Source organism: Bombina bombina, chromosome 3, assembly GCF_027579735.1.
Source record: "Bombina bombina isolate aBomBom1 chromosome 3, aBomBom1.pri, whole genome shotgun sequence".
In the NCBI taxonomy this organism is placed as follows: Eukaryota; Metazoa; Chordata; class Amphibia; order Anura; family Bombinatoridae; genus Bombina; species Bombina bombina.
Window position 1 is genome coordinate 43,381,521 of NC_069501.1, and position 12,300 is coordinate 43,393,820.

Sequence of the window (12,300 nt, forward strand, 5' to 3'; positions counted from 1 at the left end):
TACAGACTATGTATTCTAAGTCATTGGTATCAGACTGCTGAATTGGCAGTAATCACTGTATGTAAATGTCTCACCATCTATTGTGAAATCTGAACATATTATATTATGTAAAGTTGTTATGTAAAAACCTAATAAAAATAAACTAATATAAAAATAAAAAACGATATTGCTTGCGCGCGAACGTTTACGCTCCACTCATAATCTGGTCCTTAATGTTTTAGATATATTTACAATAAAGTTTGTTTAGAAAAAAAGGACTGTTTATTAAACTGAAAAATAGAGGAAAGACTACCCGAGTAGGATTTTACACTACTTAATTAAGAGAGATGATAGAGAGATATATATTGGGAGAAAAAGTACATTGTACCTAACTGAGTACTTACATAGGAACTACTAGAAAGGGGAACCATAGACTTTTTTTCAGATGGGAAACAAATGATTGGACTTTATTAAAGATCATGTGATTGGAATATTCATCTGCACGGTTTTTGAACACAATTACTGCTGCTCAATATTAAAATATTTTAGATTGATTGTGAGTAATGTTTTTAAAAAGGTACAGTCTACTCCAGATTTTTTATTGTTTAAAAAGATAATCCCTTTATTTCCCCATTCCCCAGTTTTGCATAACACGGTTATATTATTAATATATATTTTTTTACCTATGTGATTACCTTGTATCTAAGCCTCTGCAGACAGCCCCTTATCTCAGTTCTTTTGACGGACTTGCATTTCAGCCAATCACTGCTGATTCATAAATAACTCTACAGGAGTGAGAACAATGGTATACATGTGGCGCACACATGAACTAGTGATATCTAGCTTTGAATAACTGTCAAAATGCACTGAAATGAGAGTCGTCCTTCAAGGACTTAGAAATTAGCATATGAGCCTACTTAGGTTTAGCTTTCAACAAAGAATACTAAAAGAACAAAGCGAATTTGATGATAAAAGTTGTTTAAAATTGCATGCGCTGTCTGAATCATGAAAGTTAAATTTTCACTAGACTGTCCCTTTAAATAGTAAATAAATTATCCCTCCCAAAAATAATAATAAAATACATCATTTGTAAATCAGCAGGTGAGAATTAGCGATATCTTGTGTGTAGCTTAAAATAAGAAAGTGGCTGGATATTGGGATTACATTTTTTGTTGTGCAAAAGCCGCTTAAAGGGACATGAAACCCAAATTTTTTCTTTTGTGATTTAGAAAGAGCTTGTCATTTTAAACAACTTTCTAATTTACTTCTATTATCTAATTTGCTTCATTCTCTTGATAGCACTTGCTGAAAAGCATATCTAGATATGCTCAGTAGCTGCTGATTGGTTGCTGCACATAGAGGCCTTGTGTGATTGGCTCACACATGTGCATTGCTATTTCTTCAACAAAGGATATCTAAAGAATTGAGCAAATTAGATAATAGAAGTAAATTGGAAAGTTGTTTAAAATTGCATGCCCTATCTGAATCATGAAAGTTTAATTTTGACTAGACTGCCCCTTTAATGTCCTATACTCTTTGAATTATTAGCAGAGTGCAGGACTTTCGGAGGTTCCTTATTTGAAGCACCCACTTTCTTTTCAAAGCTACACAATGTTTTAAATGTTATAACAATTGCTAAAGAACAGGATACACTAATCTGCGTATCACACCAAGACAGGAACTACAGCACTCTTTTAAAGCATTTATTAATGCAAGGGTCAGATAGGGTATAGTATCCACATCATGTGTGGTTTAATGCTACAACACCTACAAAATGTTATCAGACCCACTAGAACTTCTGAGGAAGGGGAGTGTGTCCCCGAAAAGTACACTTGAAAAAGACCAGTGAGTGCCGTCCTCTATCTGAGATTATATATCTCCGGACAAAAGCGCACTCCACAGGTCTCAGCAAAGGAATAGTCACTTTATTGTGAACGTTTTTGGTTTTAGTAAACCGTCCTCAGACAAATAGTGAGACAAGAAAGAGCACTTATCCAACACCAAACATATAACCTCTCGTGTAGCAAACAATCCGACACAACGTTCTCCCCAGTAGCTCCGCCCCTTCCGTCGTAGTAAGCATCCGGGGCAGCGTGTGTCAGATACTAGAATCTATATTAAAAACAAGTAAACAATACACAGCACAATTTAGCAAGCATGACAACGCACCTAGATAATTTTATCATACATACAGCGCCCGTAGTAACAAGCACCAAAGGGAGGGGGAGGACCGGTGTCTCACAACGTAAGAACACCCATCTTGACTGGCAGGTGTTCTTGTAAACACCTATAATTATTTGATGAGATTCACTATCCATCTATGCTTTTCTAAGTACTGGTGTGAACTTCTAATATATAACTAATATATTCAGTCTATTTGCTCTATTGTGCCTGTGATTCAATTTGCTAAATTAGGAGGGCCCTCCAATTCTAATTATGTGTGTTTTTCCTATTATGTGCGTTTCTCCTTCTATGTCTCATTTCCTCATAGACCTAGATGTTTTGCATTATGGATCTATTACATTTTTATGTAGTCTTTTCTGGCACTGTCCATTGGGTGATTACAAAGTCTGCACTTACTGTCTCTGCCTATTGGCACCTGTTGTATGCGTTACCATAGTAACCTGTGAGACTTTGTGCTTACGTTGTGAGACACCGGTCCTCCCCCTCCCTTTGGTGCTTGTTACTAAGGGCGCTGTATGTATGATAGAATTATCTAGGTGCGTTGAGTATTGTTTACTTGTTTTTAATATAGATTCTAGTATCCGACACATGCTGCCCCGGATGCTCACTCCGACGGAAGGGGTGGAGTTACTGGGGAGAACGTTGTGTAGGATTGTTTGCTACACAAGAGGTTATATGTTTGGTGTGGGGTAAATGCTCTTTCTTGTCTCACTATTTGTCTGAGGAAGGTTCGCTAAAACCGAAAACATTCACAATAAAGGGACTATTCCTTTGCTAAGACCTGAGGAGTGCGCTTTTGTCCGGAGCTATTTACTGTTATTTGGCTGCACCCAAGGCTGTTGTTCTTGTTATTCAGGAGTGCACACTGTCTGGAGTTATATATAATAAAAGTGCATGGGCTTACTTCTGAGGTGTGATTAGACTCGCTTTGCTAGAATCCTGCACCCGTAAAGGCAGGAGCGATTGCCTGTTTGTCACTGAACTTCTCCTCATTCTTCCTGCCAAGGGATACTAAAAAAAAAAAAAAGAAGGACATAGAAAATAAAATTATATTTTCATAACATAGTTCCAGCCTACTATTTCTTCTCATACACAGTTTGAACCTCATCTCCTTTCATGTCATTCACACATACATTCTCCCAATTGACACTGTAACACTAAGGAATACAATATAGATAAATAACGATATGTTGATGATGGGCCTAAATAAAGGTTAAGTTGCAGATAATGCCAGATCGCTGATCACATCAAGTTCATTACAGATATTACATAAGATCTAACTCAGATTAAGTGATTTTTGGAGTTGGAAAAATAGCAGTCTGTTTTTTGCTTTTTTAATAGTTACAGCAAGAGCCGACCATTTTATTTCAGATTCAGGACCCTGCTATGAGATCGTTTTTTTGTTTGGTGTTTGGCTTGTTCAGAGATATATGCAAAATAAACAATACTTTTCTACATTATACAAAGCAAATTGGTACACACTGCTACTGTCTAACTACATATTTTTCTTCCTTTGAACTAATTACACCAATATTTTACACTGACTAGGCAGTGTGACACATATACACTTAAGGAGATGGTAAATCCAAGCGTATAACAAACGCTAGGATTTACCATCAGTACAAATAAACATGAGTTTCTCTCATCGTTTTGTAAAAAAACAGCGTTAAACTCACCCTTGCTGTTAGGAAAGTATATAGCTAAAAAAGCGCCTAATATTAAGGATATTAGAAATCTCCATTTGACACATATTAAATGTGCCTATAAACCTCACTCCATCCTCAGATGAGTAGCGTTTTGTTTTCACACACAAGAGATTCTCCCTGGAAGTGTGTAACGCCCTTTGATAGGCTTTTCCAATGATTTTCCCCATATAGCCCCTATCCTTCAGTCTCTTTCCCGATGTTTGTGCCCTTTGTTCATATTCATATCAGAGCAATTTCATCTCAGTCTGAGAAATTCAATGACAGGGATTGCCTTTTCGGTTGCAAAATGATGTGAATTACTGAAATTTAGTAGAAAGTTTGTAACAGTTTGTTTGCGATGCAGGTCCAATTGAACCAAACCCAAACATTCCCTACCAATTTTTAAATCAAGGAAATTGATAGAGTTATAATAAATTTCTGATGTAAACTTCAGATTATTAGTATTGAGTACATTAATGAATTCCAGAAATAATTCCTGCTGTCCTCTCCAAATTACCAGCACATCATAGACATGTTATCATTAAAGTGAAGGTCAATTTTGATGAATTAGTGCCCGGTTTTTAATAATCCTATTAAAAACAAGGGGACTTTAATTCATCAAAATTGACATTTCACTTCTTTTCTTCAAATACTTACCTTTTAATCCTCGCAGCCGCTCCAGCACTTCATCCGGGGGGGGGAGCGGTGATTGGAGAAAGCCAGTTTTGTCATTTCTGATGTCTGCAGAGGCTTCAGACGGCCGGGGGAATCGCTGGAGCGGCTGCCAGGATTAATAGGTAAGTTTTTGAAGAAAAGAAGTGAAATGTCAATTTTGATGAATTAAAGTGCCCTTGTTTTTAATAGGATTATTAAAAACCGGGCACTAATTCATCAAGAATGACCTTCACTTTAAAGACAAACTCTCCCACCATCTGAGATAGATGTTAGCATATGTACTACTGGTAGATCCATCAAGACTCAGAGTTGCAAAACCACAAAAATTATTATATGACAACAAGGCAGATGAGGTTATTAATGTGATGGTAATGGCACCAAACCACCAATGAGGCAAACTATAGCATACCAAATATAAGTTTTCCTGACACAGATTTTTGTTTCTCTTTCTGTGATAAGATTGTTTTTTTGTGAAAATTTTTCTGCAGATTTTTTTTTAAATGAAATGACATTGTAAATTAGAAGGCAACAGCCCATTTGCAATGGGTTGATTAACTGTAGAATAAAGCATTTTGTAAAGTTGTATAATATATTGCATTGCAAATTAGCTGCAAAGAAGAAAAAAAAATGTTTTTTAAAATGTCTCTTGAATAAATTTGTTTCTTTTACTCTTGGTCAAGCATCACATAATTCTAAGGTAAAACTGTAGAAAAAAAGGTGCATTGCTCACAAGAATTGTAAAATTCAGATGTCACATCTTTATAGGCCAGAAAAGACTAGGGGTAGAGTTGAAAAAAAAATCCCTGAGAGCCAGTCATCAACCAATGCTTTGCACGTTGCAGCACTGTTCCATATTTGACTATTCTCTTTAAACAGTGCTTTGCTCTGACCGTACTGTATTAAGGAAAACTTACACAGTGCAGTCAGAGCACAGCACTGTTTGAAGAGAACAGTATGATGTGGAGCAGCGCTGCAAAACTAAAAATGCTAACAGTTCCTGCACGTGTCCCGTTCTTTCTGCAGACATGATGCATTTTCTGCAATGGCTTTTTAGATCACAGCATATCTCACTTATTTGATGAATTGACAACACAATCACAATACAAAAAGCATTGCAATTGAATAACCCAATGTTCCACAGTGTCAACCCAGTTAAAGAGATATTAAATCCTATTTTGTTTCACTCGTATTATTGTTTTTCTTTGTTCTCTTGACATCTTTCTTTGAAAAAAGCAGGAATGTAAGATTAGGAGCCAGTCAATTTTTGGTTAAGTACCCTGGGTAGCACTTGCTCGTTGATGGCTGTATTCAGCTCCCTGTCCAACTAAAATAAAGTTTTAGCAAATAATAAGTCAAAGACCTTAACAAATATATCACAGGAAGTCTGCATTCAGCTTTTCCCTGTATCTTAGAGGTGCTCTTTTCAGACATCCCAACTCTCCCTGAAGTTCAGGGAGTCTCCCTGATTGTAATAGCGGCTCCCTGATGCCAGCAAATGGAATGCAATCTCCCTGAAACTCCAATTACCATGATCCAATGTGGCGCAAATCCGGAAAAGTGCTTCTTTAAGGAATGCCTTTAGTTGCTGGGACGTTATAGAACCCTCAAAGCATCAGTAACCAAAAATCCCCCACTAATTTTAATAAAATAAAAACACAAATACTACCTTATTTACTGCACGTAATTAAAACTTCCTATTTTAAAATATATAAGCATTCAACAAGCGTACGATCACTGGAAAATAGGTTTCTTGTATGTGGTTTTGCAATATAACTATTTTTTTTTTTTTTAATGTGACTTTAGTGTAGGGTTGCCAGGTGTCCGGTATTAGACCGGACTGTCCGGTATTTCAGGCTACTGCCCGGTAATTTTATTTTTAAAATACCGGACATAGCCTTAGCTAGTTTGCTTTTGAATTTTTAAATTTATATTTTTTTTTATTATTTATGCCCAATGCCCAGCCCTGACAGTGGCAGCCGCCCGCAGCCCATGTCCACTCGTCTAACAGTCCTCTCGTTGTCTAACAGGCTCCGCTCAGGCTCAGCTGATCCTGATGTGCGGTGCCCCTCAGCCTGCGCCTTGCGTGCTGCCGTCGTAGTGTGAGACTGTCGGACGTCACGTGATCACGCGCGTGACGTCACAACAGCAAGAGGATCTGCAGGCTGCGCTGACACTCTCTATGTCTACAGTCAGTCAGTCTATGCTGCTGTTGGTGCCAGCCAAGCAATAACTTTGCTAACCATTGTCAATAAGTGTGTGTCACTCACATGAAGGGAGACTCAAACTCAGTCTAAATACAGTTATTCAATCAAAACAATGAGGTATGTGATAATGTAAATGTGTGTCTCAGACTCAGTCTTTTCATTTTTAAATAATTGTTATATATCATATCACCCTTCCTTCACTTACAGGCCACACTATCTATATATATATATATATATATATATATATATATATATATATATATATATATATATATATATATATATATATATATATATATATATATATATATATATATATATATATATATATATATATAATAAAGCAAGATAGCGTCAGCACTTCTTCATACAAAATTCCACTTTATTGAGGCTTCAGACAAAGTTAAAAACAGCGACGTTTCGAGTCAACACAGACCCTTAGGCATGACTAAGGGTCTGTGTTGACTCGAAACGTCGCTGTTTTTAACTTTGTCTGAAGCCTCAATAAAGTGGAATTTTGTATGAAGAAGTGCTGACGCTATCTTGCTTTATTATATCCATATATGTGGGCTGGCAGACCCCACTCAGCGGTCGTGCACTGCTATAATCCTGGAAAAAGGTAGCTGAAAAAATAGCATTAAGAAAGGTGCTAGACTTACCTGTTAAAGTTGTGTGTGTGTGTATATATATATATATATATATATATATATATATATATATATATATATATATATATATATATATATATATATATATATATATATATATATATATATATATATATATATATATATATATATATATATATATATATATATATATACACACACACAAATACATATACAATTTATAAGTATATTTAATATTATATGTATAATATAATAATAATGTGTGTGTGTATATAATATATATATGTATGTATGTGATATATATATATACACAATATTATTATTATATTATACATGTATTATTACACACATATATATATATATATATATATATATATATATATATATATATATATATACACATATATATATATATACACACACACACACGTGTATATATACATGTATGTATATATGTATAAAATATAAGTAATAATATATGTATAATATAATATTGGGTACATATATATCATATGTATATCACACACATATATACAGTGAGGCCCCGGTTTACGCACGACTCGGTGTACGAAATTTCGGTTTACGAAATCGAAATTTGAAGAAAATTTGACTCTGTTTACGAATTTTTTTCGCAATACGAAACAAAATGCCGGTTTGCCCCCCTCGGTTTACGAATATTTTTCGCAATACGAAACCAGTGGCCCCTGTGCCCCCTGCATACTCAAGTATGATTGAATTAATGAAGTTTGGGTACCAGTGTGGAGGTGTTGGAGAGGTTTTGGAGCCATTTTGCAGCAAGTTGTTGAGCCTTTTGGAGCAAGTTGTTAAGCCTTTTGGAGCCATTTGCAGCAAGTTGTGGAGCCTTTTGGAGACATTGGAGCCATTTGCAGCAAGTTGTTAAGCCTTTTGGAGCATTTTTTGGACACTTTATTTGAATTTTTTCGGACCTCCGGAACGCATTAATTGATTTTCAATGCATTCCTATGGGAAACCGTGTTTCGGTTTACGAATTTTTCGCAATACGAAACGACCCGGAGAACGAATTAAATTCGTAAACCGAGGCCTCACTGTATATAACTGTATATATATATATATATATATATATATATATATATATATATACACATACACACACACACACATATATATATATATACACACACAAATACATATACAATTTATAGGTATATTTAATATTATATGTATAATATAATAATAATAATAATAATAATAATAATAATAATAATAATGTGTGTGTATGTATATATCTATGTACACAATATTATTATACATATATTATTACTTATATTTTATATATATATATATATATATATATATATATATATATATATATATATATATATATATATATATATATATATATATATACACACTCACATGCTTTTTTGTTTTAAATCCCCCCCACCCCGCTTATCTGTCCGGTATTTTTGTCGCAGACACCTGGCAACCCTACTTTAGTGGGAAGCTACTTTAATGATAAGTCTATCTTATTTAGGGTTTCAAGGTGTCCAATATATAACTGGGAGGGAGGGGGTGACGCAGTAACGGGTGAAGCCATCTCCCTGAAATGAGTTTTTGCAGGTTGGGATGTCTGTCTTTTCCTTAGGACCCAGACACAATAATTAATTGTGTACCAGGTGCAGAGTTTGTGGCTGGAGTATGTCAGTCCTTTAGATCAGAGTTTCTCAATTCTAATCCACAAAGCACACTTACAGGACAGAATTTAAGTATTACTTTGGATGAGAGCAGGTTCATAACTATGGTTACTGATCAGCTGATTTTTCACCGTTGCTCTAGTTCAGTAATCCTAAAAATCGTGTCTGTTAGTGTGCCCCGCAGGAATGTTATCAAGAAAGAATGTACAGTAATACTGCTCAGAGAACTCTCCAAAAAAACGTTATGTGTTATCATAATAGCTAGGTCACTAAAAGATGGGAGGGACCCCAGTGTATCCGCTTTTTACTACAACATGAGATTATACGAGATTTAACACTCTAAAGAAATCTTTTATACCTCTCAGACAAATTGCTCTCTTCCGATGGGGATTACCGATCTCCGTCTCTTCTCTATCACTGAAAAAAATTCAAATCCAGCGCCTAACAACTATAAGCCGCCACTGCTGATGACGTCACCAGATTGACGGCTGGCGGAAGCATCTGTTTGGCTGTAAGATGTTTGCTTTTTTCAATAAACTTTATAGCTAACCAAAATGAACAGTAAAGTCACCCACCGCTCGTATTTGATTGGATAGTGTGCAGGTCAAACTTCTGCTCCGCTTAGTTTGACCTAACAGGAAGTAGAATCCTGGTGTTACAGTTTGGTTTAGTTACGGTCCGAAGATTCGTTGTATTTGGTTTGTACCGAGGAGTTAAGCTGCCATGGCTGATGAGGATGAAGATCAGACGGTATGGGACAGGCAAACTAATTTATAATGCGGTTATTTTCAAGACAAATTTATACACGGAAGCTGTAGTGTTCATATATGTAATGGATTCATGCACTTTCCGTGTGCAGCCCCTCTGGAAACCAAGGGATTAATGTATAGCTCCTCTCTTTGATATTAATGTGGTTATCAAACGTATAAGACTGGTGTGGTTTTAGATCGTCTAGTCAAAGGGATACTAGATATAAAGACCATTTATTGTATTTGAGGGGTTATTAAACTTGGAAGATCCTTTCTAGATACCATATGTGTTTATGGCCCTAAAGCTAAGAAGTAAAGGGACATGAAACACAAACATTCTCTACAGATTTAGACAGAGGGGTCCATTTACGAATGGGCAGACATCTCTGCCTGGTATAGCGCTGCCTGCATTTAACATTGCACAAGCCACAACTTGTGCATCACCCCCTCCCTGCTCGTGTGCAGCCGTCGATCACCACGGTTGGACAAGTCTGGAGGATTATGCATCTTAAATGGAGCCCAGAGCAAGCAATTTTTAAACAACATTCTAATTTACTTATATTGTCAGCTTTTATTTGTTCTATCAGTATCCTTTGTTAAAAAGCAGGGTTGTAAGCTCAGGAGCGTGCACATATCTGGAGCACGTTATGGTAGCAATAAGAATGTTATTCATTTGCAAGAGCACTATTTCCTGTCTTGTAGTTCTTCAGACACTTACCTAATTATCTCTTCAACACAGAATATCAGGGGAATGAAGCAAATTTGATAATAGAAGTAAATTGGAAACTTTCAAATTGTATGATCTGTCTGAATGTCAAAACAAAGCTTTTGTAGGTCATATCCTTGTATTTATAGACCCTTTTGGTATTTTCAGGGGTATAATTCATCTCTGGAAGCCCATTTAGTTTGAAAGGGGGTTTGGACTGTGAATAATAATGCAGGGAATTTGCATTCATATATTTTATTTCATAATGTTTTATTTTAATTTGTCTCCAAGCTGGTCTTATCTGTTCATAGCTTGTTGTGTTTTTTTATTTGGGTTACATAGTTACATAGTAGATGAGCTTGAAAAAAACAGAAGTACATCAAGTTCAACCTATACAAATCTTGAAATATTTACAATAAAAGCTCCACTTGAGCTTGAATTAATCCGATTAAAAAAGGTAACATAGTAGATGAGGATTAATACTGCTAATCGGGGGCGCTTTAGCCCTTACCATTTACAAGAGATTTTTTTTTAAACAAATTAACATTATTTTTACCACAATTATTTTACAATGGCCAAACTCCACCAACTATTTGTCTTATTTGGAGAAGCCAATCTCTGCTTTAGTCAGCAGACAAGGCTAGCTACTGTCATACATTTAGTATAACATGCATTGTTTTGCTGTTGTTGTTTGATAAAGGCAATTAAGGATATGTATGTAGCAGTGCTAGCCTTAAAGTCACCAGGGTGTGTTTCAAGTTCTGAGAATTAGATTGCTTAAATGGACACTCAAGTCAAAATTAAACTTTCATTATTCAGAGCATGCAGTTTTAAACAACTTTCCAATTTACTTCCATTAAAAAAAAAAGTGCAGGGGGGGGGGGCGTGTCTGAACTGGGATCGGGAAAGGTCACATCTTTCTGTGCTCTAGCAGCATCTTTTTTTAATTCGCCGATTTAAAGAGTCACCTAACGGCTTTCTCTTCAATATTAAGTCAAATGCTGTCACACTACACTGGGGTGTTTTCTATATATAATACCAAGCTGTATTTTTGAAGCTAAAGCAAGAAGTCAGGTGATAGAGGCCTAGTGTGGTGGCATCTAATAGGCTGCGTTACCCCCCTCGGTTAACCAAGGTATTTCCCCACAGCTGGACAAGCTTATATCGATACCAGAGTCCTTACCAAGTTACCCTTAAGATTCAAGAGCTTTGAAGGTTAGGACTGATCTTACAGCTCTACACAGATGGAAGAAATTAACAACACATGCCATATCATATCTAAAATGGACGCAGAGGAAGAATCTGACTTTCAGGACATCTTTAATAACAAGTACTGGTGCAGGCTTGAAGTGCTCTGTCTAAGCCTAATGGAGAAAGCCCCACAGGATCCTCTACTGATAGCATTTTCCTTATTAAATACTGAAGGAGACTTGGAAACCAGTGATATGGAGGGGTTCCGTCATCAGGGCGAGTATAGAGAAATTATTAGCACTCCCTCAAACAAGCTACAGCATGCTAGTGCATCCTACGAAATTCCGAGTAGCTCGCAAGCAATAATCCCTAAGGTGGAGGATTCAGTAGCACCAGCAACACCTGTGTCTCTTGATGTCACAAGCGAGAATCAGCAAACTTTGTAATCCTCTCTGCCGGCTGAGGCCCTTCGGGGTTTTGGGGGAGGCCCTGGAATGCCGAAGCCAAAGACTACACATTGCGCGAGTTAGCAATTCAGCACATTACCCAGGATTTCTACAACCACCCTCAGAAGACTCTCTACCTTGTAAACGGGTGCCTTCAATTGCTGGACAATGTTGGT

General features: G+C 36.3%; 2 protein-coding genes across 2 annotated transcripts in view; one reads left to right on the forward strand and one right to left on the reverse strand.

The window, feature by feature from the left end:
* NDC80 (NDC80 kinetochore complex component) overlaps positions 1–9,534 on the reverse strand; it is a 44,740-nt gene extending 35,206 nt beyond the window's left edge. Inside the window, exons 1-2 of the mRNA XM_053705142.1 lie at positions 9,391–9,534; positions 3,068–3,174 (exon numbers count right to left, since the gene is read on the reverse strand). Of these exons, the coding sequence (XP_053561117.1) occupies positions 3,068–3,156 (89 nt within the window). The 5' untranslated portion in view covers positions 3,157–3,174; positions 9,391–9,534. The remainder of the gene's footprint in view (positions 1–3,067; positions 3,175–9,390) is intronic.
* Positions 9,535–9,627: 93 nt separating this feature from the next.
* TAF13 (TATA-box binding protein associated factor 13) overlaps positions 9,628–12,300 on the forward strand; it is a 62,184-nt gene continuing 59,511 nt past the window's right edge. Inside the window, exon 1 of the mRNA XM_053705807.1 lies at positions 9,628–9,782. Coding sequence (XP_053561782.1) covers positions 9,756–9,782 — 27 coding nt within the window. The 5' untranslated portion in view covers positions 9,628–9,755. The remainder of the gene's footprint in view (positions 9,783–12,300) is intronic.